Source organism: Hesperophylax consimilis, chromosome 6 (genome assembly GCF_061612785.1).
Source record: "Hesperophylax consimilis isolate HC1 chromosome 6, BYU_Hcon_1.0, whole genome shotgun sequence".
NCBI lineage: Eukaryota > Metazoa > Arthropoda > Insecta > Trichoptera > Limnephilidae > Hesperophylax > Hesperophylax consimilis.
This window is the reverse complement of record NC_142841.1, coordinates 33,494,974-33,522,965: the sequence shown is the minus strand read 5'-3', so window position 1 is coordinate 33,522,965 and position 27,992 is coordinate 33,494,974. Positions and strand designations below refer to the sequence as shown.

General features: G+C 35.5%; 2 protein-coding genes across 2 annotated transcripts; one reads left to right on the top strand and one right to left on the bottom strand.

Moving 5' to 3' along the window:
• On the top strand, positions 1-19,668 carry LOC149423235 (carcinine transporter). The gene is made up of 8 exons (XM_089632600.1): positions 1-230; positions 13,769-13,860; positions 15,304-15,466; positions 16,138-16,464; positions 17,184-17,405; positions 18,086-18,300; positions 19,140-19,327; positions 19,411-19,668. Exons 1-8 carry the CDS (start codon positions 1-3, stop codon positions 19,666-19,668), a joined length of 1,695 nt encoding a protein of 564 aa, XP_089488726.1.
• LOC149423234 (RNA-binding motif protein, X-linked 2-like) lies at positions 19,626-27,947 on the bottom strand. Its single transcript, XM_089632601.1, has 5 exons — positions 27,801-27,947; positions 27,571-27,723; positions 27,255-27,384; positions 26,061-26,378; positions 19,626-19,931 (listed from the first exon to the last, which is right to left on the bottom strand). The coding sequence occupies exons 1-5, from the start codon at positions 27,812-27,814 to the stop codon at positions 19,776-19,778; spliced, it is 771 nt and encodes a 256-aa protein (XP_089488727.1). The 5' UTR covers positions 27,815-27,947; the 3' UTR covers positions 19,626-19,775.
• Between the last annotated feature and the right edge of the window lie 45 nt (positions 27,948-27,992).

The window sequence follows — 27,992 nt, the reverse complement described above, 5'->3', positions numbered from 1 at the left end:
ATGACCAACAGTGACTCTGTGTTTGAGAGGGTGTTGCACTCGGTGGGGGATGACGGAAGGTTCCAGAAGAGAACTAACTTGATCTTCAATTTCCTGCTGGCGGCCATGGTCACCATGTCCTACATGAGCCTTATCCTGGCCGCCACGGTGCCGGACCACTGGTGCAAGGTTCCAGGGAGGGATGAGGCCAATATCTCTATGGACGAGTGGAAGCTGTTGACACTTCCAAGGCAAGTAGGTTGTGCACGGTTTCTGTGTAAAACGTTACGGAAAAAAAGATAAATATTACTTTAAAATTGAAATAATGTAATGTTTTCATAAAAAAAATATTTTAAACTCTTGTTTTATTGCCAAATAGAAAGAGGAAAGTGCATTAGGTTAATATTTGCTGCGTGTAATAGTTTTGGTAACTTTGAAAATAACATATTTATTTATTATGTATGATGTTCACAACAAAACGAATAAACGAGTACCAACAGTCCAATTATGGTAAACAACGATAGTAAGAATAAACAATGTTTAAAATTACAATAACAAGAAATATAAAGTTTAGGTCAAGTGAAAACAAGAGATTCGAGACATTTTGTGAAGCTCTGGGGGCTAGCTACAAATATGTCCGGAATCTTGCCACTAAAATAGATGATATAATAGTCGACACATTCTCACAAGAGGTTGGGAGAAGGATTAGGGAATTCTCGTGCATTTTGTAAATAATTTATTTCAATAAAGATAATTATTTTATAATGTGCCTCTTTTTTTCCTTTTTTTTTTTAAATGCATTTTCAATTTTCTGTAGTTGTTTTAAAAATTGCGTGCTATTTCGGTTCTGAAAACGGTCATGCGCCATTTTGACCGCTACGTCACAAGTGCTACGTCACACCTTTGCCGCTGCCGCCGCCATCGGTTTGCAGGATCTACTTAGGCCGGTCAACAGTGACGTCATCGTTCGCCCTTGAACGCTTGATCAATCACCGGGCGTTTTTAGCTGCATTGAAATATTTCGTTCGCGCCTGTTTTTAAAGTCATTATAACTTTAATAAATGATTTTTGAAAATTATAAAAACTATGTATTCTTGTGTCTGAAGTGTTTCTACATGTGAATAATTATTAATAAGTAATTTTTTGGTGTGAAGAGAATTCCCTTTAATAATATATCTCAGAAAGTAAGTACCTAAAGCACTATTTTTAAAGTTTTATTGTATTTCTATGGTGAATTAATGAACGAATATTCGAATTTGGCCTATTATTGACTGTGGAACTTAAAAATAATATACCATTTAATCAATTAGGGCATATTTATTTATTTATTTTTCAACGCCCTACTGGGATTTGACCTAAAGATCACAACATAAATTTAAAACCACAGTATAACACAAATAATAAAGTATAAAATACAGAAACTTAAATTAAGTTACTATCACAATTAACTATAAAAGAAACTCTTTAAATTTATATAGGTATAATACAAAAATAAACATAAATTATAAAAGATATTATCTATATTTAACTAAGCAAATTATGCTTAAATTATGATTACCTACTCGATATTTACATGATCCGAAAATTGCTGAACTGATTTGGATTTAAAATTAAATTAAAAATATCAGCGACATCCATAAACTCATTGCCCAGCCTATGAAAAATATGCCTATGTAAAATAAAAAATATACCTATGCCTCTCGATAACTGAATTGAATACAAAGTTATTGTTGTGAATTAAAATATTCCATCTAGTATGTTTCTGAGGTTCATGTAGTGACAGCAAACTTATAATGTCAGGGCTGTCAAACATAGAATTCATAATTTTATACAATAAATGAAATGAACCCTTGAACCTTTAAACCCTTTTTATAATAATAATATATATATAAGGGAGGGTGGAGGGGGTTTAAAGGGTTCAACCCCCGCCCCATCGACCTCAGTTTTGCGTAGGAAAATGCCTAAATTTACCCCCCCCCCTTAGATTCGAACCTCCCCACCCATATGAATGCTATAGCTACGCCCTTGCTTATAAATAATAATGCTTGCTTATAAATATAATGCGTGAAAAGAAAAAAAAACTACATGAACTTCTTTTGTTCGTATATTTTAAAAGTTTTATTATTAAACTTAATTTTTTAGTGAAAAACTAATGTTTTTTTCTTCCATAGCATAACAAATTATTATAAGCAACAATTATTCGCCTGAAAATATCATACAAATTGGTTAAAAATTAATGCCGCCGACGGGAAAAATAATAATTTGTTTTAATAAAACTTATTTATTGCTGCTGTTCATGCTTGAGTAAAAAAATAATTAGCTAGCTATGATTTTACCTCAATTGGTATTGCAGAATCCGGTGACCATTAATAAAGTAATCATAAACAATATTTTTTATAACTGTTATGCATTTAAATAACCACGGTATTGTGATCAATAATTTTTTTTATGTGAATACTGCACAAGAGTATCAAATGCTGCCAGGCGTATTGAGCCAGTGAGACTACGGCATCCCCAATTGGGGTAGGTTGTAAGGCTGAAGGTAGTGTGGAGGGAAAGGATATGAGGAAGAGAAAGATGGGGGAGTACCTGACTATTGGTGAACAGATCTGGTCACCAAACACGGCTAAAGCCATTTCAAGCAACGTTACATTTCAAGAAGTATCTATACTACTTATATATTATTAAAAAAAAAAGTGAAACATTTATTTGCGCACCTTCGGATTACTAGTTGAATGTTATTCAATTATTAGTCAAGGGTACGATTAGATAAATCATTGTAGTGATTTATTAAACATTTAAAAACTTTTGTCAATTTATCGGTTTAAGGCAGTCACGTCAAACTGGATTTCCGCCCTCACTATGGATAAACATTAAGGCGATGCACTACGTCGTGTAATATTTTAAATTGAGCCGCTATCAATAACAACCCTTACGTAGATGGCGATAAGGTTTAAATTCCCGCTTAACACCATCCGCCTGTTTTGATTTATGCAAGAAAAAAACATGGCCAAAAAGTGCCTTTTATTTTATTTTGTGGATGTTCAGGCATAAATATTTAAATAAATTTCTTTCGATCATTTTATAAATAACTTAATTTTCCACATTATACAATAAAATCATAACCGAAAATGGGTTCGTAAGTAGGAGATTTTGAACTTTAAAGCAGTTTTCATAGGCCTTATACATTATTTTTTTCTGGGCTTATAAAAAGACTTATCTAAAAAATACTCAATGATTTCAAAGGCCAAGTTGTATTCTACTCGCTCAAGGCGCCGATTTGCAAAGGCGCCGATAATACCTAACAGCTAACAGTCCTAATACATCGTCCTTCAGATTATTTTTCATAACAGCGCTACACGATAATACAAATGTTCCGAATATTATTGATTACAGTGATAACCTACCTAAGGCGTTTGCTGGCTTTCACAAGGGGTGCCAAAATTTTAGTCGCGTTAGGCGCCGTTTTGTTAAGGACCGGCCCTGATCTTACAATGTACCTAGTTTAAAAAACCAGAATATAACAACAATTAATATATTTTAAATAAAATCATTTTTCACCACCGTGAAACGTGGACGTGATAGGCTAAAATAGGTCTACATAATGGTAAAAAATAAAAATAAAGTGGATAAAAGTTGTAAGAAATCATTATAATGGAATTCCACCACGAAATTTATTGGCAGAATCAAAAATAGAATTATTTTATGCAGATTGGTAACTAAAAAAAATATTTGATCTCATTACGAATTATTTTCGATTGTTGAAGTTGATAAGGTTTATTCTCATAGTTACTAAAATGACGATAACATCAGCAAAAATAATGTTTTCGGCCTTGAGTCCTGTGAAACTGTGTTTAAGAAATTTTAATGGGATGGAGATCTACAATGACAGGCGAGAGTAAGTGAGACAAAGCGCTCGGCTATTGGGCTAAATGGAACATTTTTTTACATTCAAATTTTGGGAAGACACATATAGGTGTAATGAACTCGGATTTAATTAGAATTTAATTGTAACCACAAAAATTGTAACTGATTGCGGTGAAGAATTCGGACAAGGGATCAATAAATTACATACTACAGGGTTTTCCAATAAGAGGTGTTATTTTGAATAGCCCGCTATTTCGGTATGTGTTACTTTTGAAGCTGTCATTTTTTGGCATTTGACAAGTAGAAACTACGTTATTAATAAAAATGGAACGATACACGCTTCAACAACGCATTGAAATTATTAAAATTCACTTGAGTGAATCAAATGCAAATCATCTTGAGTGATGAGGCCCATTTCCACCTTGGTGGCTTCGTCAACAAGCAAAATTGTCGCATCTGGGGCTCGGAAAACCCAAGAGTTATTGTTGAAAGGCCTCTCTATCCTCAACGTGTGACTGTTTGGTGCGGATTATGGTCCGGCGGAGTCATTAAACCTTACTTTTTCGAAAATGAGGCTGGAGCAACAGTTACGGCGAATGGATTGCGCTATCGAGAGATGATTAATGATTTTTTATGGCTGGAATTGGATGGTATCGATCTGGACAACGTTTCCTTTCAACAAGACGGCGCTACGTGCTACACAAGCAACGAAACCATTGATCTTTTACGATTGTATATCAAAGTAACAACTCTTATTGGAAAACCCTGTATAATATAAAATTTTGACATTAAATTATTTTAATTGTCATTTTAAAAATCCGAACTAATATGTCCAGAAATCAGGTTATCCCCTGATTTTTCACACGTCATTAGTTACTTCTAATAATCTATTAATTTGCTGCTATCGGGTATTAAGTAGGGCAATTTGTTTCGCATCTCCCATCAGAGATAAGGATTCTTTGAACCAGATTCCCGATGACAGCTGTCAGCGTGTGTGGTACAGGACAGAACAGTCACAACACATTATGGCACCAATTATCCATAGAGTGCAACTAATAAATTACTTTAGCAATACGCCTTTAGATGATAACAAACAATTATTGATAACTAGCTGTACCCCGACATGCGTTCCTGTGGCTCAGTATGTCTACGCCATTGACTAAGGAATTTTCATTAGTGTGAGCAGGATAGTAACAAATGGCACTGTTTTTTTCAAAAAGCATGTTTGTCCAACAGATGGCGTTGTTTTTAAAAAAATATGTTTTAACCTGTCACAGGTGACATCTATATGATATAGGTAAATAAAAACATGTTTTAACCTGTCACAGGTGACATCTATATAATATAGGTAAATAAAAACACACGCGTATTCAAATGTAACGTTGTGTGAAGAATTTTCGGAGATTTGAGATTTTAAACAAACGAACATTTACCTAGAGGGCAACAATAACATTTGGCTGTCATCAGTTGTTTTGTTTTGCTCTATCTAAAATTAATTTTTTACCATTCTTTTTTGTTTTCTGGCAAAAAAAAGTGTAGTGTGTTGTGCCTTGAGGTTTCTTCTCCCTCCTGATCTTCCAGGAGTCACTTTTCGCTGCTGATTTCCAGATATTTATAAACTTTTTTACTTCTGTCATTTTTCATACTATTATTGTAGTTGTTTACTGTTGTGAATAATGGAGGAAGATTTCCCTCCTGGACCCCCTACAAAGCCCCCAGATCCCTCTCCAGACCCCCCAGACGGGGAAAATGTAGAAATTTCTGACAGTGATTCTGTCATATTGACTTCTACCAAAAAAAGGAAATTTACTCCTTCTTCCCCAATAAAACTTGACTCGCCTTCGACTTCACTGTCCCCACCAGCACTTTCTCAACTTCCTCCAACAAACTTTTATTCTCCTCATTCCCGTGGCCCATTCATAGCATACGCCCAAAAAACTGAGCAAGGAAAAACCATCCACCCTCTTGAATTTGGCAAATTCCTATCAAATAGCAAGAATCTTTCAATCAAACCTGGAGGTGTAAAAGCCGAGGGTCGCTTCCGAATCTCCGTCGAATTCCTCTCAGGGCCAGCTGCCAACAGTTTCATCAAAAATATCTTCATTTCATCTAATTCAAAGTTCAAGGCATATATCCCTACTTTCAATGTCACTCGCATGGGCCTGGTCAGAGGTATCTCGACCGATCTGTCCATCGAAGAAATTCTGTCTTCACTTTCAACCCCCCAACACATTGGCAATCCCATAAAAGCCAGGAGGCTAAATTACAAGGACTCCTCTGAGGGTATAATTACCTGGAAGCCCTCCCAATCTGTTGTTATCACCTTTGAAGGTCAATCTCTTCCCTCCCATATATATTTATTCTTCAACTCATTACCAGTTGAAATGTATACATATCCCACCACTCAATGTTTCAATTGCTGCCGTTTTGGTCATACCAAAGCTGCATGCAGATCTCAACCCAGATGTTTTAAATGTGGAGAAAACCACGCAGCTGACCAATGTCCTTCTTCCTCCTCACCTAAATGTTTTAACTGCTCAGGCTCACATACAGCTATCAACACATCTTGCCCAGAACAATCTCGCCAAAAAAATATTAAAATTTCAATGGCCTCTCAGAACTTGTCTTTTCTGCAGGCTTCTAAATTATTCCCGCCTGTCAAAAAATCATTTGCTGAGGCTTTATCCAGCAACTCCTCATCCAACCCTCTTCCCTCCACTACAACAACTTCTTCTCGTTCAACTAAATTCACATACAAAAACGCTATCTCTAAACCGGCTCCTGGATACGATCAGCAACAACACAACTCACTGCTCTTAAATCCCAATGGTTCACCTCTTTCAAATGCCACAAATGGGTGTGCAAATAATTATAATCCGTCCTCAATGAACTCTCTTAAACTTTCTGAAAAACTCTCCCAAGACAATTCTTCATTTATCCAAACTCTTATTATGCTTCTAATTGACCTTATTTCTTCTCAAAGTAATCTACCGTCCAACGCTGCTACTATTATTTCCACATTAAAATCATTTATTCAAAATGGCTCTTCAGGATGTCAGAATACTTCAGTGGAATAGCCGAAGTGCTATTTCTAACAAATCTGATCTCCTTAACCTATTAAATTCCAACTTTATTTCTTTGGCTGCTATCTCGGAGACTTGGTTTACTCCATCCACCCACTTTAATGTGGGAGGGTATTCCTGTCTCCGCGACGATCGCCCGGAAGGTTCGGGCGGCGGTGCTGCCCTTTTTATTAAAAAATCCATATCATTTTCCCCAATAAATAATATCAAACCCCCCAATGCTGACTTCCAAATGGTTGCAGCTAAAATAAAGGACACATCCTTTATTTCAGTCTATCTTCCCCCAACAGCCCACTTCAATAAACAAACTTGGTTGCAAATTGTAAGTCAACTAAGCCCTCCTTTCTTTATATTAGGCGATTTTAATGCCCATTCCCCCGTCTGGGGTTCTGCTTTCTCCGACCGAGATGGTCGAAGTGTGATGGATTTCCTAGATCAATCCAACCTTTTCCTTTTGAATGACGGATCTCCTACTAGGATCTCACGCCCCAGCACAAACCCCAGTGCAGTGGATCTCTCGATATGTTCTACTAGTCTGGCTTCTCTCTCCTCGTGGGTGGTGTCCCCCGACCCTTGCTCCAGTGATCATTTCCCGATCATCATTACTTATCAAACTTCTTTCCAATCGGACAAGTCTCATATTTCGACAAAGATTAAAACGAAACACACCAAATGGGATGAATTTAACTCTCATATGGACAAGTTCCTACTAAATTCACCCGCCACCGATATATCTTCCGTCAAAGATGATTATAATAACTTCAAATCAATGCTCATAACTGCAATAAATAAATCAAATCCTCCCCCTAAAACTAAATCTCTCAAAAAACTCCCTCCAACTCCCTGGTGGGATGAGGAATGTTCCAAAGTAGTAAGAATTCGGAAAGCTAAATCTCTTTCCTATCGTTACAATATGACTATGGAGAACTATCTTATATACAAAAACGCTGAATCCAATGCCAAAAGGGTATTGAGGTCAAAAAAAAGATCCGGATGGTACAACTTTTGCAGTTCAGTATCTCCGAACACTCCAATTTCGGAAGTTTGGTCTATGATCCGAAGATTTCGATCCTCCTTCAGTTCACCATCTCCTCGAGCGTCCCATTCTAAATGGATAGATGAATTCTTGGACAAAATTGCCCCCCCTTCTGTTCCTAACTTAGATGAAATAACGCCCATCTATAATACTCCCATGTCTAATCATTGGCTAGACTCTCCATTCACCTTAATTGAGCTAAAAAATTGTTTATCAACAGTCAAGGACTCATCTCCAGGCAGAGATGGTATACCTTACAGCATAATCAAAAATAGTAATGATAATGTTCTAAACCACTTCTTAAGCATCTTAAATAAAATCTTCCAGACTGGTATAATGCCTGATGACTGGAGTTCTCAAATAATCATCCCTATTTTAAAAACAAACAAATCTCCAAATTTTGGATCCAACTACAGGCCAATCGCTCTTTCATCCACCCTCAGTAAACTTTATGAAAAATTAATTAAAAACCGATTAGAATTTTTTGTCGAGAGTAAACAGCTTCTCTCTCCATCTCAATTTGGATTTAGGAAAAAAAAATCCACTCAGGATAACCTTGCCATCATCAGCACTGATATTAATTTATCAATTTCTAAACAGGAAGTTTGTCTTGCCGTCTTTATAGATATAGAAGGCGCCTTTGACAATGTTTCCATCCCAATCCTGAAAAAAAAACTTCTAGGCCTTGGCCTTCCCCCCATGTTTGTCCAATCAATTATTAATCTATTTCTAGATAGAAAAATTTTCATTGAACTTCCAGATATTTCTCCTCAAAGTAGGTCTATTTGGAAGGGTTTACCACAAGGCGATGTATTGTCCCCCTTACTGTATAATATATACACATATGATATGCATGTCACTATTCCCCCACAAATAAAAATTATCGAGTTCGCAGATGACATAGCTTTCTTCTTATCATCCAAAATCATCCCTCTTGCCGTCAAATATCTTAACGAAGCCATGAATGCCCTTTGCACATGGCTCACGTTACATGGTCTTGAACTTTCAATCCAAAAGACTCAGTGTGTCTGTCACCTTCTCAAACCGCCATAAAAACCCCCCCGTTCAAATTTTATTTAAAAATTCTCCAATCTCCAACGCTTCTGAAGTAAAATTTTTGGGAGTAACATTTGATAGGAAACTTAAATGGTCTTCCCATATTAATAATTTAGTTACTAAATGCGAAAAAAATTTAAATATCATCAGATCATTATCTGGCGTTTGGTGGGGAGCTCACCCTACTTGCATTAAGTTGCTTTACAATGCACTTATTCGAAGCCATCTCGACTATGCCTGCCCACTTTTTAGTACTGCCTCAAAAAATGTACTTAATAAATTAGACAAAATTCAATCTAAATCTTTGCGAATAATAACTGGAGCGATGCAATCGTCACCCATCAATTCCCTTCAAGTAGAATGTTCTGATCCTCCTCTTTATTTAAGGCGTCAACTATTTGCTGACAAATTTGTTCTTAAATGTTTAAATTCTAAATGTCATCAGGTTATCCCCAGCCTCTCGTTGTTCATTGACTCAAACCATTCATCTACAATCAGAGCTTCAACTAAACCTATTCCTGACATCTGTAAAAATTTTAAGTCTCTCTCAGAGCTCCACATCATCCAAAATGATCTACTTCCCTTATACAAACTAAAATATAGTCACGTCACCCTATCCCCGACAATATTAGAAGGGATCGGAATCTTTAAAAGTCATTCCAATCTCCCGGCCCGAACTGTCAATAATATGTTCAATGACATTATTTTATCTAAATGGCCCAACTTTTCTCTTTTATTTACTGATGGATCCAAATCTCCCGACTCTCCTAACTGTGGTATAGGTATTAACGTTTACCACAATAATTCTAATGATAGAATATTTCATTCAATTTCAAATCAATTTTCAATATTTTCAGCTGAGTGCATTGCAATAATAGAATCTCTCAAATATATAATCAAAAATAATTTTGAACATTCCCTCGTTCTCTCTGACTCTCTCAGTTCCCTCCAAAAACTTAAATCCAGTCCTCTTCTTCATCCTGATGATCATTTTGTATGCCTTATTCGAGAGATGATAGCATCCATTCAAAGCTCTGGTAAATCTGTAACTCTGATTTGGATTCCTGGACATGTTGGTATCATGGGTAATGATATTGCGGATGCCTTGGCAAAACAAGGAGCGTCCAACCCTGTTGTTACCCTCGTAAACCACATTCCCTTATCTGACATTTTTTCCATCATCAAAGAAAGATCCCGCAATGTTTGGTCAGAGTATTGGCACATTGCTAGTCAATCCAAGGGAGCCTGCTATGCCTCAATACAAAGGACTATACCATCAAAACCGTGGTTTCAGCAATTCCCTCATTTTTCCAAAAAAGAAATTTCTTCACTCATTCGAATGAGGATCGGTCATTGTTCCGTTCCTTCCCATCTTTTTAAAATTCACGTCCTTGACTCCCCAGATTGTACATTCTGTGGTCTAGAAGTGGGAACTTTAGATCACATATTTTTTGGTTGTCCCTCTCTAAACAAATATCCTCTCTTCTATCAAGCCTTAAATAAAATTGCCTCCCCTCCATTCAACATTTCATCTCTTTTAAGTCTGAACTCGACTCCAATTTTCATTATAATTTTGAAATTTGCCTATTTAAATAAAATTAATATTTAAATTCACCTTTCAATACACCTTTCTCAATAATTTTAAATGATGGCCAAGAACACCCTTGAAGGGTGAAAGCCAGAAATAATGGAAAAAAAAAAAACATTTACCTACATTTTTGTTTATATAGATACAGCTAATTTTTTTTAAAATTTAATTAAAATCAAATTTAATAGTATAATTATCAAGTTCTGCAAGTATCCAAAATACCCCAACAGAATATGAAATATATTGTCACGGTTATTTTATTAGAAAATCTGTTTAACCGGTAATAAATCATTTTAAATTAGGAGGGGGTAAAATAGAATCATATAAATAAGTCATCTAACCGTGGCTAAAACCACAGTTTGAAAATTGCCTTGAAAGCCGGAACAGCTGTAACAATAACCAAAACCAAAAAATAATTGTAACTTAATAATTATAATATAAAATTTGATTTTAATTATTTTTTTAAAAATTAAATGGAGTTCTAGGAATTAAACACAAAAAAAATAAATAGATATAGCTACATAATACGTCCTGCCACTGTGAGCTCAGTTGGGACCTCTCTTTCGTTGTTCATGAGAAAGGAAACTCAGATCTTGAATTGAAGATCTTGAACTTGAATAGAACTTTCACAGAGCTTGAAAATCAACAATTATTACTGCCAAGATTAAGGATGGGTTGTTTCAGAGAATTTGAACAATTCAACAAATTACGATTTTCAAGTTCTGTGAAGGTTCTATTCCAGTTCAGAAATTATTTAATTATTGACCAGTTGTTTCACAAAATTGAATAGAACCTTCACAGAACTTGAAAATCAACTTTTAAATTTGATTAATTGTTCAAATTCTCTGAAACAACCCATCCTCAATCTTGACAGTAATAATTATTCTCTATTTTTATATTAATTTTGTGATAATTAGGTGTTATTAGCCGTTTACTTGGTGATAAGTTCACTGTATGAGGAATGAGTTGTATTATTTACTTAACAAAGTTTGATCAGTGTCTCAAATGGAAAAATGAAATAGCAAATAATTTGGTCAGTCTGTAGGAAAACACGTTGATCATGGCGGTGTACTAGCAAAAATTGCCTAAACGCTGACAGTCAAGAAAATTGACACTGACAGTCATGTAAATTGCCTAAACACTGACAGTCAAGAAAATGACACTGACAGTCAAGAAAATGACACTGACAGTCATGTAAATTGCCTAAACACTGACAGTCAAGAAAATGACACTGACAGTCATGTAAATTGCCTAAACACTGACAGTCAAGAAAATGACACTGACAGTTATGTAAATTGCCTAAACACTGACATTCAAGATGGCCGCTGATCTTTTATATGTCGATTATACATAATAATTAGAGTAAAAGATCCCAGTACATTTTATCGAACAGTCCATGCCTAATATTTTTTTATATAGGATATAGATATAGGCATAGAAAAATAAGAAAACTAGAAGTGCCTTCAACAATTGTTCCAACAGCTCAGCGCCATGTTTAATTTACACTCGCATAACATCGTATATCTCCATTCCATCTGAATTTCGTAAACACGGTTTTGTATTGGAAATATAAGTCTCGATGAGGAAAATATTTGTATCCCGAAACACGCACACAAGCGTAGACATTTCTCAAGTTCTTCTTTATTTTATGAGTATTGGTACCTACACCTGCATGAATACATAAATATTTATAAATACTACTTTATTTTTAATTCTTCAATGATTATTGTAAATTAACTTTGTAGCATTAATTTAACCCGTCAGGACTCGTATATTAAACACAGGACTGGTATATTTTGTAAGAATTTTTGTGCATTTCCGCTTTGCAATAAAATCAAAATATAATGAATATTTCTGAACATATCCGAAATTTAACTGTTTTTGAAAGGTGATGAAATAAACTGTCAAATTTTATTATTCCAAATAAACACAAATTATGATATGATAAACTGTTGAATGCAAATATAAAAATGGCTCACCTTACGTTTGTTCGTCTAAAGTAAAATTACTGACAAGGAAAAAAACACACATACAAATTTTGGGGTTTCCAGGTTTTTGATCAAATCAAAAACACATGATTATTGGTAGTAAATATGAAAATAATTCCCTTTGAATACGAAGTGAACTATTTTCACTATTTTAATTACATTAATTTAGTCTGATTTATCAACATCTTAGTCGAATGGACATTAAATTTAAAAAAAATGTTGGTACCTTGGTCTTCTTTGCTAAGAAGGTGCCTTATTTTTTTTAATAATTTGAAAAAAAAATTCTCGGAATTTCATAGAAAATCAACCCTGAATTTTAGGTCATGTCCGCGAATTCGGCGTATAAGATGGGAACAAATGTTTCGAGTCAATTAATTATTTTAATTAAATCCTATTTGATTCAAAATTTGCATCTTATCCAATCCGACTATAAAAAGGGCTCCTACCTCTAGGCAATACTCACAGCAGCTTTTCCCAATTCAAATGCAAAATCTGTCTGCATGTTTGGAGGTTCATCGAATACAGAAATGTTTAACCCTTTCATCAATTTTGTTTATTTTGCAATGTTTTCTGTGTATTTCAAATGCGCTAAATACATCTATTTTTTTTAATTTTCCGTTAAAACAAATACTGTTTTAGAAACTAGATAAAATCATCTTTTATGTGACTATTTCTAAATAATAAAATTTGAATATCGAACTTGAAAAATATTGTCAAAAACACCAACCAAATTTTTACTTAATTTTTTACTCCAATCATAGAAAACTCGATAGAACTCTTTATTTCGAAAACACATCGTTTTGTTTGGGAAATTTGTAAGGAAACTGTACCTTCACTTTTAACTCGTTCATATAATAACAAATAGAATGATTTTAGGGTTAAACCAATTGTTACGATAGCGGCGCGAAATATGAATTTATTTATAAATTTTTGCTATTTTTAGGATTTTATTAATGGATTGACATTGACAAACATTTGAGGCAAAATAGAAAGAATTTTTCTGACGTTAAAAAATTAAGTGTTTCCGCATAATAGAAAAAAGATAAAAATACTTTTATAAAATATGGACGCCCGGTCATATATGACCCTAAAACGCTGGACGGGTTAAGTTCGTTTAATGTTATTAAGGTATATTGTATGAACTTAATAGAGTTATGTTTATCTTTTACAGAGAAAAGGATTCTGCAGGACTAAGCGTGTTCAGCTCCTGCAAAATGTTTAACCAAACGCCAGAAGAATATTCAAATGAAAAGGATGAAATAAGTAAGATTGAGAAATACTTTCTCGTAATGTATGTACTAATATATTATTAGGGATTGCTAAGTAAAAATACTAATTTAGGTTGTGCCTCTGTCTGTAACTCCGGTTCAATGAACACTGGATAGAACTCGAATGTGAAGTACCTAATTTTTTAAATTTATTTTTATTTATTGATACATTACTCTACAGTACTTCACATTTCAATTCAGCAACGTTGGCCTCACTGGGTTGTTCACCCGTGCTGAGGCCCCCATTTTAAAATATACGAATTTATACATTTAAACAAAAAAACAAACAAAACAACATTAAAGTAAAGATAAATTTAAATCAAAAATAAAGATTAGAAATCAAAATCCAATTCTCACACCAAAATAAAAACATTAGAAGAGAATGGAAATCGGCACTTACAATGATCTATGTGCTTGTGCGTGCCGCTTGCCTTATACATTTTTTTGTGTTGCGTGTATATGTTTTATTCTCTTATGTTATAGAATTTTGGAAATATTGTCTTTTTTGTTCTTTAATCCATTTTTTTATTTTGTGTTTGAATTTATTTTTATTTTCCTCAATTTTTGTTTCAAGTGGAAGACTGTTGAATGCTTTAATAGCAATTTTTTATATTATAATATTTGAACAGAAAATTATTTAATTGCAATTATAATATCCCGTATTTTTTTACGGGTCTGCAACAACAGGAATAAAATACCAGTAGCACAGAAATGTCATTGGGTAATTTTTTGGGTAAAGTTTCCAAATTCAAATAGAAAAATATATACAGGGTGTCCGAGAGTAAAGTGCACTAACTTCAAGGGTGATTCTACATGATTTTAGAAATATAAAAGATTATTAACTTTTAAGGTAGTTTTTAGGTAAAAAAAAGTTGAATTGTTTGTATGGGAAAATAAATATTCTTAGCATGGGAAAAAAATGTCTAAAAAGTTCATTCCGAAGTTAGTGCATTCTACCCACTGACACCCTGTATATCACTTGGTTTCAACATTTCTTAAAAGAAATAACTACATATTTATGTTGGGGGAGATGGTAAAAGATGCATTATTTATCTTGTTGTATTAGTTTTATCTTGTTTGTATGATCTGAGAAGGAAGGTTAGGAAATAAGCACAAAATATTTACATAACTCAAACTAAGAATCTAATAACCTATTTATAACATAACATCTTCTCCAACTTAAATAATTGTTCCCAGTGGTAATTACATTAAAATAAAGTGTTATTTTATAAATTTTGAGGCGGAATTCGGCAACTTTGTGTATGTTTATTTTAATTTAAGTGATACTCCGTGTCAAAGTACCAAAACAACAGAAGTTTGAATTAAAATATCTGTTCTGTTGAACGCTGAATATCGAATTCTTTCTCAGTGAGTTCCTACTTATTTGATGGATGGATGGATTCATTAATCATTGATGTATATTGATGACTGTTGGCAGGTTGCCAGCATGGGTACGAGTACGATAGGACGTGGCTGGAGAGCTCGGTGCCCATGACACAGGACTGGGTGTGCGATAAGGAGCTGTACATCAGCAACGTGCTGGCTGCCAGCAAACTGGGGGAAGTCCTAGCGGGGTTCGTCTTCGGCTACCTGGGAGATACGTACGTATCAACATCGAAGAGCGTCGATTGAGAGATTTAAATAACTATCTTTATGTTTTGATGAAAGACGGGAGATGGGAGAGATTTAGAACTATCGGACAAACACACTTTTTTTTACAATACTTGCTATTGCATCGCCCTTCACTGCACAGAGAAGTTTCTAAAAACTCTCGTCTGGGGTTTCCATACATTTTTTAAAAACCTTAATATAATGAATAAAGTCTTTGAATATTTTTTTCAAACGCAAGTGCATTTTTGTTGTTGAAACAAATATCTTTTTTAAAATTCCAGTTTTAAAACAAATAATGCGTAATTTTAGAAACTTAGAAGGGACTATGATGAATGAAAAAGACTGTGATTAACTAAAACACCAGGTACTGCATGACAGATCTTGGTCTAAGGGAAAGGAAGGAGCAAACCTGGACATTGAAGAGATCAATATTTTGGATGGATATAACACAGGAGCCAGCAAATCAGTCTACAGCCGAGCTGTTGTTTACAAGAAAAAATCTGAAAAATAGCTCAAATTAATGTCAACATCAACAGAGGTCAAATTCTGCAAGGAACGTTATGTAGACCTTAGTTATTTTCAATCTATTGAATCAATGAAGTTTTTTTTATGCTTAGCAATTTTAGCATTATAAAGTCTGGATATAATGTTTTATTTTCAGAATAGGAAGACGTCCAGTTTTCCTGTTGGCTATAGGCATAACCTGCGTCGGACGTTTCATTTCACCTTTTGTGGTGGACATTTACTGGCTGTTCATGGCCGCCTCGGTTATAGCCACAATCCCCTCCAGCTCAGCAGCACAGTCCTGCCTGGTGCTGGTGATGGAGCTCTCCCCCTCCGAGGACAGAGCCTTCATTGCCCAGATGCAGAACGTGGGGTGGACCGCGGGATTGTGTCTGTTGCCCTTCATCTATTGGCTGTCCCAAGATTGGGTTATTTACATGCTTCTTTCAACGGCACCGCTCTTGCTATATTTCCCACTTTGTATGTAAGTATCATTATAATTATTATATTAAATTCTCACCCATCCAACTATTGTTCCTGCTGATCTGACATCTGTGAGACAGGATCGCACATGAACACTGTTACCGCTGCGTATACCGTAGGTACTGCGTAGGTCCAACACAAAATGACACAAGCTACTCACAAAACATAGGAAGGGTGATACAAAGAACGCAGAGAAACCGCCCTTTTCAATTGGGCGGTGCTTCTCAGATACCCACGTCAGTAGTTAAGGATAAACTTAATTTTTTCAGGAAATAATGTTTCTATACCTAAGACACATTATTTGATTTTGTCACAAATCGGCAAACAGAACCATTTTGAAATTATTTTAACTTTGAACTGTCTCCGCTACCCACTGATTGTAGACCCTTAGACGTTTTGCCAATCAAGTTGAGCTATTTGCTCAGCCATTGGTTTCCGTCAAGCAAAACGGTCATCAAAATTTAATCAAACCCCACAGGTCCCATCAGCAGTTAGCGGGGACCACAATTTTTATCAGTTTTTTTCGTCCTTACCGACCTAAAACATTCTATTCTAATGAATATTTCTAAGCCTGCAAACATATCCTTGCACATGCGAAGATTGTGATGGTGGGGAGAGTGATAACTTTATGCAGCAATTTTAGAGTGCAACTACCCCATCATATTCATTAAAGAAAATAAAAAGGTGTTTAGGTTTTAACAATGAATTTGAAAATTTTAGACTATTAGTAGAGTCACCTCGTTGGCTGCTGAGCCGGGGGCGAGTGCCGGAGTGCCTGCAGCAGCTGATTAAGATCGCGCGGGTGAACGGGACCCGCCTGCCCACCGATGCGGCCCTCCTGCTGCAGAACACCGCCCCCAGGCCCGAGAAGGTCTACGGAATTGGTAGTCTCTTCTCAAACTGGAGATTGGCTAAGAATACAGTGCTGCTGATGACATGCTTGTGAGTTTTAAACTAACTATGTATTTCCATTCTACGTAGGGTAGACAGTTGATTAATTTATACAGTCTCTCTATACTAAATCAGTCAGTAACATAAATCCTTTTTACCTTCTATTTGTCCTAAAAAAATTGTTTCATTGTAGTTATAGGCAGCAAAGATTAAATGACCTGTACAACCATCGCCAGGACATTAGCTTGTAAGAATCACCTACTATAATAAACACAAAATTTTCTAACGAGTGCACTGGTTAAGCCAGGGTCTGCAAATATAGTTATTGTAGTCCAAGTGAGAGGTTGTATGTGACATCACTCTAGTATCTTCTGCTTTTTTGTTTTCATACAAGACTTGTGAGAAGGAAGCGGACGATTGTCGATGACATACATATAACCCCTTTCTGATACTACTATAATTTACCAGTTACCGTGAGAATTAATTATGGTGGGGGTTTTACGGCCCCAGAACAAAAGATCAATGGCTTCAGCGGAGAAGTTTTTCTCAATAATTACGCGGCAGACATCTTCGCTTCCCCCTTTCTAATGTTAGTCCTCCCGGTCTTACATTATACATCTCATGTATTATAGCCCCATAGTTACAGTTCATTCATCAAGAATGTATGCCAAACTGCGTCTGAGAACAGACACTTGCTTTTACTCAATTTTCTATGGTATTATTTTATTCAGGATCTGTTCGATTGTAAGCTACAACACTTTGGTGCTGAACATCAGCAGTTTGAATGGCAACCCATTGCTAAACTTCTTCTTGCAAGCGCTGGCCGAGCTGCCTTCCTATATTGTGGGGAGGGTACTCAGTGACAGAGTGGGCCGAAGGTTTGCAGGGGGCTTCGGTTTCATCCTCGGCATGTGCGGATTTACTGTCATCATTTTTACTTTAAATGGTAAGTGCATTTAAAATGTATGACTAGCGTAACCAATTGATAATCTTAAAATAATACTTTCTGTTTGTGGGATATTTCTCCACGGCATACTACAGAGGTATGTAATAGATTTTTATAGTGAAGTGAAGGTATTTTGCTAGGAGCAATCATACTATCTATTTATACATATCTTTTCCCTGGTGTGTTATTAGATTCAACTGATTTAACTCTTTAAAAATAATAATAGGTGCAAAACAAGATTTAGATATAAATTTTTCAGGTTATGGTGGTATGTAAAAAACTTTTAAGGCGATGCCATACGTAGTAATGCAAAATCATGTGTTTTTGGTTTGAAAATTTGGTCGCCTAGAAATTTTTCAGATACTTTAATTAAATACTGCGAGTAGAATACATCTTGGCCTTTGAAATAATCGAGTATTTTTTATATATAAGTCTTTTTATAAGCCCAGAAAAAAATAATGTATAGGCCTATGAAAACTGCATTAAAGTTCAAAATCTCCTACATATGAACCCATTTTCGGTTATGATTTTATTGTATAATGTGGAATATTAAGTTATTTATAAAATGATTGGAAAAAATTAAATATTTATGCCTGAACATCCACAAAATAAAACAAAAGGCACTTTTTGGCCATGTTTTTTTCTTGCATAAATCAAAACAGGCGGATGGGTGTTAAGCGGGAATTTAAACCTTATCGCCATCTAAGTAAGGGTTGTTATTGATAGCGGCTCAATTTAAAATATTACACGACGTAGTGCATCGCCTTAAGTGTGCTCCTGCAAATATTTGCAGATACTTAAACTTAATTTAGATGAATACAAATAATATTTTATTTCAGATCCATCCCTGGCATGGCTTCAAGTTACATTGAACATTGTAGCAAAGTTTTCCGTGTCAATGTGCTTCTTTGTGAGTTCCCTCCAGGCCCTAGAGGTCTACCCCACCTGTGTACGGCAAGGCGGGTTTACCTTTGGATTGGTTTCCGGAAACATCTTCAGCATTTTTGCACCTTACATTGTCTACTCGGTAAGTCAACGACTTTACGCAACACATCGGATAACATGTTCAAATAAGAAAAACAAAATAAAATATTTGATTTTTTATTTCAGGGAGTTACGCTTGATGCGAGAATACCTTACGTAATATTAACATCTCTTTGCATTCTGGGTGTACTAGCCCAGATACTGTTGCCAGAAACATTACATGAAAAACTGCCAGAAACTTTACAAGAGGCAAAGAAGTTCGGCGAACATCAGAACTATTGGAGTCTGCCTCGCAAGAATCATGATCTGTACGTCCTTGCCAACATCAAAAGTGTCGATCGTCAAACAAGCGACCACTGTGATATGGAAACCTTATCCAATTAACTTATATGTAAATACGAGATAGCCTGTAATTTATTATGTTAATCTCAGGTTTGTGATTGTCTTAAAAAATAAAAATATAAGACTTATAAAATTAAGATATAAGTTATTTAACGACGTTTCTTTTTGCTCTTTCTTCTGGAGTCATCGTCACTAGAATCACTATCACTGCTGGATGAGGAGTCACTGCTGTCGCTGCTTGTAGATTGTTTTCTTTTTCTTTTACTGGATTTCTTTACCTTTTTTTCCTTCTTCTTTGATTTATCCTGTAACATAACACACTTCATTACTAATCAAAGTTATTTAAAGTATTGAGACACAAGTTAAGATTTAGATACGAGGGTGGGTCAATAAGTCCTTAGAAAAGCCGACAGGTGGTGCGACTAGTACTGTAAGCGGTTTGTTTTCATGCAGCGGCACTACCGATTCAGTATGCTGCGAAGTTTCAAGCAGATTGGTCGGGTTGTTGTGTGTTTCTCGTACATTTAAAAAAAAAAAATTTGCTTGTTTACAAAAATGGAGAAAATTGAGTTTAGAGCTGTTATTAAACATTTTAATATAAAAGGGTTAACAGCAAAGGAACTAAAAAATGAGTTGGATTTAGTTCACGGCACATCTGCTCCTTCACTTGCAACTATTTATAACTGGTTAAATGAATTTAAACATGGTCGTACATCAACAAAGGATGAACCACGCTCAGGACGTCCTGTAGAGGTGACTACACCAGAAATGATCAATAAAATCCACGATATGGTGTTAAGTGACCGAAGATTAAAGTTGAGTGAGATAATTGAGGTTACAGGGATCTCAAAAGGTAGCGTCATTTCCGGGTGCCGCGTTTGCTCACAGTCGACAATAAACGCAATAGGGTGGTGGCCTCTAAAGCCCTGTTGTCGCTCATGCAACGCAATCCGGATGAATTTTTTCGTCGCTTTGTGACTGTAGATGAAACATGGATACACCACTATACTCCCGAGACGAAAGAACAGTCAAAGCAGTGGATTGCGAAAGGCGAACCATGTCCAAAGAAGGCGAAAACCGTAAAATCAGCTGGTAAGGTTATGGCTACTGTATTTTGGGATGCACGTGGAATTATTTTCGTTGACTATTTGGAAAAAGGAAAAACAATAACAGGGGATTATTATGCATCTTTATTGGACCAGCTAAAAAACAAAATTGAAGAAAAACGGCCTCATTTAAACAGGAAAAAAATCCTCTTTCATCAGGACAATGCCCGTGTTCATACATGTTTACGATCAATGGCTAAAATTGAAGAATTGAAGTTCGAATTGGTCGACCACCCACCGTATTCGCCAGATTTAGCCCCCAGTGACTTTTTCCTTTTCCCAAACTTAAAAAAATGGCTAAGTGGACAACGTTTTTTTTCAAATGAAGATGTTGAAATGATAACAACAATATAAGACTAGTGCTGCCATCTATGTATTTAATATGTAAACTTATATGAAATAAATGACAGTCTATTCTCCATCTTTGATCAAACAGCGTTTCATTACAGGTTATGGGCCGTTCGCTTATAAATCTTCGCGATTTTGTTGTTTTTTTTGTTTGACCAGTATAAAAAACACGATTACAAAACGCGATTGAACTGTGTCGTGACGGATTGTTATAATAAAAGTGTACAACTTTAGTATATCGCAGTTTAAAAATGTCGGCGAACTATCTTGTCAACGTACCCAAGCTAACGGGACGTGATAATTACGACATATGGTGTTTTGCGGCACAGAATTTTTTAATCCTCGAAGGCATGAAGCATTGTGTGCAGCCAGAAGTCGGGATTGAAATAAAACCTGCAGATGATGCAAAAACCAAAGCAAAATTGATTATGACAATCGACTCGTCTTTATATGTTCACGTAAAAGATGCTACATCCAGTAAAGAGTTATGGGATAAATTAAAAAAATTATTCGACGACAACGGATTTTCACGGAGAATAAGTTTGCTGAGAAATTTAATTTCGATTCGCCGAGAGAATTGCAGTTCGATGACGTCTTATGTGACGCAGATTATCGAAACAGCACAGAAGCTTTCAGGAACGGGATTCGAAATTAATGACACATGGACAGCATCATTGCTACTCGCTGGTTTGCCAGATCGTTTCTCGCCGATGGTTATGGCATTAGAACATTCAGGAATTCCTATAACGACAGACTCCATAAAAACAAAATTGTTAGATATGGATTCAGCAAGTCATGACGGGAGTGAAGTTAGCGGAGCTTTAGCAATTCGTTCAACTTCAAAGTACAAAGAAAAAAATAATACGAATATGTCTATGGCCAGCAAAAGTTATGTTGGCAGCACTGGCTTGTCAAAGTCAAACGTCAACAAGCATATAAAGTGCTACAGATGTAAACAAATCGGGCATTACAAGAACCAGTGTACAAATACAGAAAATAACTTGTCAAATCAGATAAATAAGGATCGAAAGCAGTATAATGCGTTTAGCGCAGTGTTTCTGAGTGGAAATTTTAACAAAGACGATTGGTATATCGACTCGGGCGCGAGTGTACATCTGACAGCAAATGAAAGTTGGATTATAAATGCGCAGTATGAACAAGAAAAAATAATTGTTGTCGCAAACAGTGAAAAGGTGTCAGTATTGTGTTCTGGCGATGTAAAAATCATGACTAAAACAGATAATCATGAGTATGACATCATGGTGAAAAACGTATATTGTGTACCAAGTCTAACAACGAATTTATTATCTGTTAGCCAACTGATTATGAAAGGCAACCGTGTATCTTTCACTGGAAATGGTTGTTCAGTTTATAATAAAAATAACGAGTTGGTTGCTACGGCAGTGTTGGTCAATGGAGTATATAAAGTGAATTTGTTAAAACAAGACTGTTTAGCAGCATCAGTTGTGTCAGGAATGACTTGGCATCGAAGGTTAGGACACATAAACAAAGATTATTTGAATCAGATGGAAAAAGCTGTGCATGGTATGTCACTTGATAAAAAAGTTGACATAAGCAAATCTTCATGCACAACATGTTGTGAAGGCAAACAATGCCGGTTACCTTTTAAGAGCAGTGGCCAACGAAGCATTAATCTCCTAGATATTGTGCACACAGACATATGTGGGCCTATGGAGAATGTGTCTATGGGCGGCTCGAGATACTTCTTGTTATTTGTTGATGATCATAGTAGGATGACATTTGTTTATTTCTTAAAACACAAAAATCAGGCTTTGAAGTATTTCAAGATTTTTAAAGCTCAGGTGGAAAATCAAACAAAAAAAACAATCAAAGTATTAAGGAGTGACAACGGACTGGAGTATTGCAATAAAGAATTTGATGATTTCCTGAATAGTGCCGGTGTGATTCATCAGAAAAGCAACCCTTACACCCCACAACAGAATGGATTGTGTGAACGATTTAATCGCACAATAGTTGAAAAAGCAAGATGTCTACTTTTTGATGCAAACTTAGGCAAAGAGTTCTGGGGTGAGGCCACCAATACGGCAGTGTACCTGCAGAATCGGATTGTGGCAGCGGCATTGGAAAATAAAACTCCATATGAGTTGTGGACTGGCTCCAAACCGGATATAAGTCATATCAGAGTTTTCGGTAGCACTGTGATGGTCCATGTAGCTAAAGAAAAGCGAAAGAAGTGGGATAAGAAAACAACCAAATGTATTCTCATAGGATATCCAGATAATATAAAAGGATATAGGGTCTTCAATCCAAAAACAAGGAATGTAACGACTAGTAGAGATGTGATCATCATTGAGAAGGAATCAAAATCTGAAAATTTAATGGAAGTGCAAGGTCAGAATATTGATTCAGTGGGGGATAGTAAGGAACTTGATGATACAGAACAATGTGGTCAGAATGTTGATTCAGTGGGGGATAGTAAGGAACTTGTTGATACAGAACAATGTGAAATTGAACCTGTGCCTAGTCAAGAACACTCAAGTTTCATGGACAGTTTTATAGATAATGATGAAACATATGTTCCCAGTGATTATGAAGATGCAGACAGTGAGAAAGAAAGCCCGCAGTGCCGACCTAACCGGGAGAGGAAGATTCCAGAGAGGTATGGGTTATCAAATCTGTGCGTTGACAGTGAAACATATGATAATGCGGCTGGTTTGTCTCTGCATGACGCTTTAAATGGACCAGAAAAAGAACAGTGGGAGTTGGCTATAACAGAAGAGTTGCAGTGTTTCAAAGACAATGATGCGTGGGAGATAAGTGATGCTCCAAAAGATGGAAGAGTTGTACAGTGCAAGTGGGTGCTTCGTAAAAAGTATGATAGTGAAAATAAAGTCCGCTTTCGTGCACGTTTAGTGGCAAAAGGTTTTTCACAAGTTGAAGGTGTGGACTTTACAGAAACATTTTCTCCCGTAGTGAGACATACTACATTAAGATTACTTTTTGCATTGTCAGTACAACTAAATTTGAAAACAACACATCTTGATGTAACAACGGCTTTCTTGAATGGTACACTTAAGGAAACTGTTTACATGAAAATACCAAAAGGTTTTTCTGAAAAAACACAAAATGGTCAAGTACTTAAATTAAAAAAGGCCATTTACGGGCTTAAACAATCATCAAGAGCTTGGTATAAAAAAGTAGATGAATGTTTGTTAAGCATAGGTTATATTAGATCTAAAATAGAACCATGTATGTATACAAAAATGAAAGATCAGTTTAAAACTATTGTCGCATTGTTTGTAGATGACTTTTTTGTTTTTTCAAATGATACTAATGAAACTAAGCATTTAAAGGATGTCTTAACAAGTCATTTCAAAATAAAAGATTTAGGAGAAATAAAGAAATGTCTGGGTGTTAACATAACTGTTAACAAATCTAAGCAAACAATAATATTAAGTCAGAAAGATTATATTGATCAGCTGTTGCATAAGTTTAATATGAGCCAAAGTAAACCTGCACAGACTCCAATGGAAACAAAGTTAAATGTGTCAAAAAATGAACATTGTGTTGGTAATTTTCCATATCAACAAATAATTGGATGTCTTATGTATTTAGCGGTTCTAACCAGACCGGACATTGCATATACGGTTGGTTTTTTAAGCCAATTTAATAATTGTTATTCCAAAGAACATTGTTCTTATGTAAAAAGGTTATTGAGATACCTAAAATGTACTAAAGATTATGGTTTAAAGTATTCCGCTAGTGGAAGCTCAATATTAAAAGGGTTTGTAGATGCTGATTGGGGCGGAAACATTATAGATAGGAGGTCATACACTGGAATTTGTTTTACTTTATCCGGTTGTGTTATATCTTGGGAAACAAAAAAACAGAATACTGTTGCACTATCTAGTAGTGAGGCTGAATATATGGCCATCACCGAAGCCTGCAAAGAAGCAATTTATTTGAGAAATTTACAATATGAAATAACTCAAAAAATGTATACTATTGATATTTTCAATGACAATCAGAGTGCGCAAAAGTTAACAGCAAATCCAGTTTTTCATAAGCGCACCAAACATATTGATATTAAATATCATTTTTGTAGAGAATGTGTAGCAAATAATATTGTAAATGTTAAGTATTTGCCAACAGCTGAAATGCCTGCTGATTTGTTCACCAAAAGTTTGGGTTCCACAAAACATTATGAATTTTTGGATAAACTAGGTGTGCAAATTGTTTAATTTAATTGTATTTATATTGTTAGTTATAGTGGGGGTGTTGAAATGATAACAACAATATAAGACTAGTGCTGCCATCTATGTATTTAATATGTAAACTTATATGAAATAAATGACAGTCTATTCTCCATCTTTGATCAAACAGCGTTTCATTACAGAAGAAGTCATCGATCGGACAAATGCTTATTTTGAGGACCTTCCGAAAACTTATTTTTCTGACGGTTTAAAAAAAAATTGAGAAACGTCTAACCAAGTGTATTGAGCTCCAAGGAGATTATGTTGAGAAATAAAAAAAAATACAAAAATACAAACTGTTTTAATACTTTTTTCTAAGGACTTATTGACCAACCCTCGTATGTGTACTTGTCAATCATTATCAGCTAGACTACTATAATGTATGGTAGTCTAGCTTTCACCATAGTGTAATGGTCTACATAGGCGTTGAAGGTTCGACCCCTCTTGCAGTAGATCGTGCAAGGCGATGGGTCATAAGAGTCCAGCCGGATAAGTGAAAACGTCTCCTTCAACCGGTCTCTCTCGATTCTGCCCACCACACAACTGGTGGGCAGGAATCCGCCGTCAAGACCTGGACAAAGCTCTCCAAACGTAGCAAAACACTTGGTGTGATCTGTGGCAGGGGTGTTGGTCATCCAAAGAATGTTTCCCTGGGCGGTGGTACCCATATCCCAAATTGAAAAATTAACCTTTCACATGAATACGCTGCTACTAGATGCTGATGGTGAATTAATAAAAAACCTACCCTTTTACTTGTTTTCTTTGACTTTTTTACTTCTACTTTAACTTCGGGCTCCGGGGAACTCTCAATTTTGATAGTAGTAACGGGACCGATGGGAAGTCTTGGGGGCAGTCTGACCCCTCCCACTATAAGCTCCTCGGCCCTGGCGGGAGGTTGCGGGGGCACCCGGGAGGAGGTGGCAGAGGCCTGTGCGATATTGGACAGGGGGGCACATCCCTCCTCTCGCAGTTGCCTGGTTTCATCGTCTATTGGATTTTTCTTCCCTTCTTTTGGAGCTTTGTAATTTTCAACGTGGTCTACTCGCAATGTCCTGCCTAGAATCTGTAACAGATAAAATCTATTTTAAATTGCATCTATTAAAAGGGATACGGACAATAAGAGAGAAGTTTCCCACAGGCAGCAATATGGTAACAACTGCACAACTTGCATTTCTGGTTTAAGAAGATGTGTTCAAACTTTAAGTTCTTGATAAGTTAATTGTCCATGATGAATAATGCCACCGCATGATGAGCTGATGTTTTATAAACTCCCAACCGTGGTAAGTTTGGTGCTACACGAGAAGAAGATGAATAGGAGAAAAATATGAAAGAAATTCTACAGCAGTCAATAAGAAAAAAAGGTTAATATTTACCTAACCGATGCACTTTTAATAGGCACAGATTATGGAAATTACACTCCATTTCAAGGTAAAAAGAGGTTCATAGTTTGAGTTATTGAAATAATTTGTGCGTATTTAGACTGAAATGAAACCTGTCGAAAATGTCATTACTAACAAACGTAATAATAAAAAAATCCTAAATGGCAGCACAAGATCGTTTGAATATTTTTGAACTTTGATTAAATAAAAATGAAACTGCATCTTTTACCATCCCTCTTGATGTAAATAGTTGTTTCTTGTAGTAATTAAGTTGAAACAAAATACCATTTCCGTAATATTTGGTTAGTTAAAAATTTACCAAAAATCATTATGTATTATTAAAAAGTTAAATTATTACGTTTGATAATAGTCTATGTATATAAGATGTACCTTTAATAATAGACTATATATACGTAAGATGTATCTTTGATAATAGTCTGTATATATAAGATGTAACTTTGATAATAGTCTATATATATATAAGATGTAACTTTGATAATAGTCTATATATATATATATAAGATGTAACTTTGATAATAGTCTATATATATAAGATGTACCTTTGAGCTATTAAGATTATCCACAGCCAGAATGGTGGAGCGCTGATCTTCATAGCACAAGAAACAAAACCCTTTTTGTTTTCCCGACTCCTTGTCTCGGACTAAATTTATATTGACCACTTCGCCATATCTAGAAATTAAAAAAAAATCTGTAAGCATAACAACAAAATGACTGACCATATAAAATGATTTAGTATCAATTTTCCAGGCCACAATGTAAATATGAATTGATCTGTTTGTTAATTTCTAATAAAAACGCGTAAGTAAGTTTATTATTACGTTAAATTACGTAGACAGGTGCGTAAAAGTAACTTACTGTGAGAAAACACAAATAATGTCGCCTTCCGTCAGGTCATACGGCAGGCCTCCGATGAATATCCAAGCGCTATCCTTGTACTGGTCATGCCAAGAGGACTTGCCTCCTAGTCTGATGTCTTGTTCACTAAGTTTCTTGATATTCTTAACATTTCTGAAAACAAAACGGCATTTAGAACCAAGGCGGTTAATTGGTTAGATATTTTTATTGAATTTTGTGCGAACACTTACGTCATAGGATTCATTACGAGTGTTTTTATAAGTCCCTTTTCTCAAAATAGTAGTTTCCGATTTAATTTACACAGATTTTGTTTATATTAATCTGTAAAAAACATTGAAAGTACGGCACACGTACAGTTTGTTTACAACGGTACGACGTCAAACGTCAGATGTCAAATTTGAGGTTAGGTTTAAGTGCTGCCA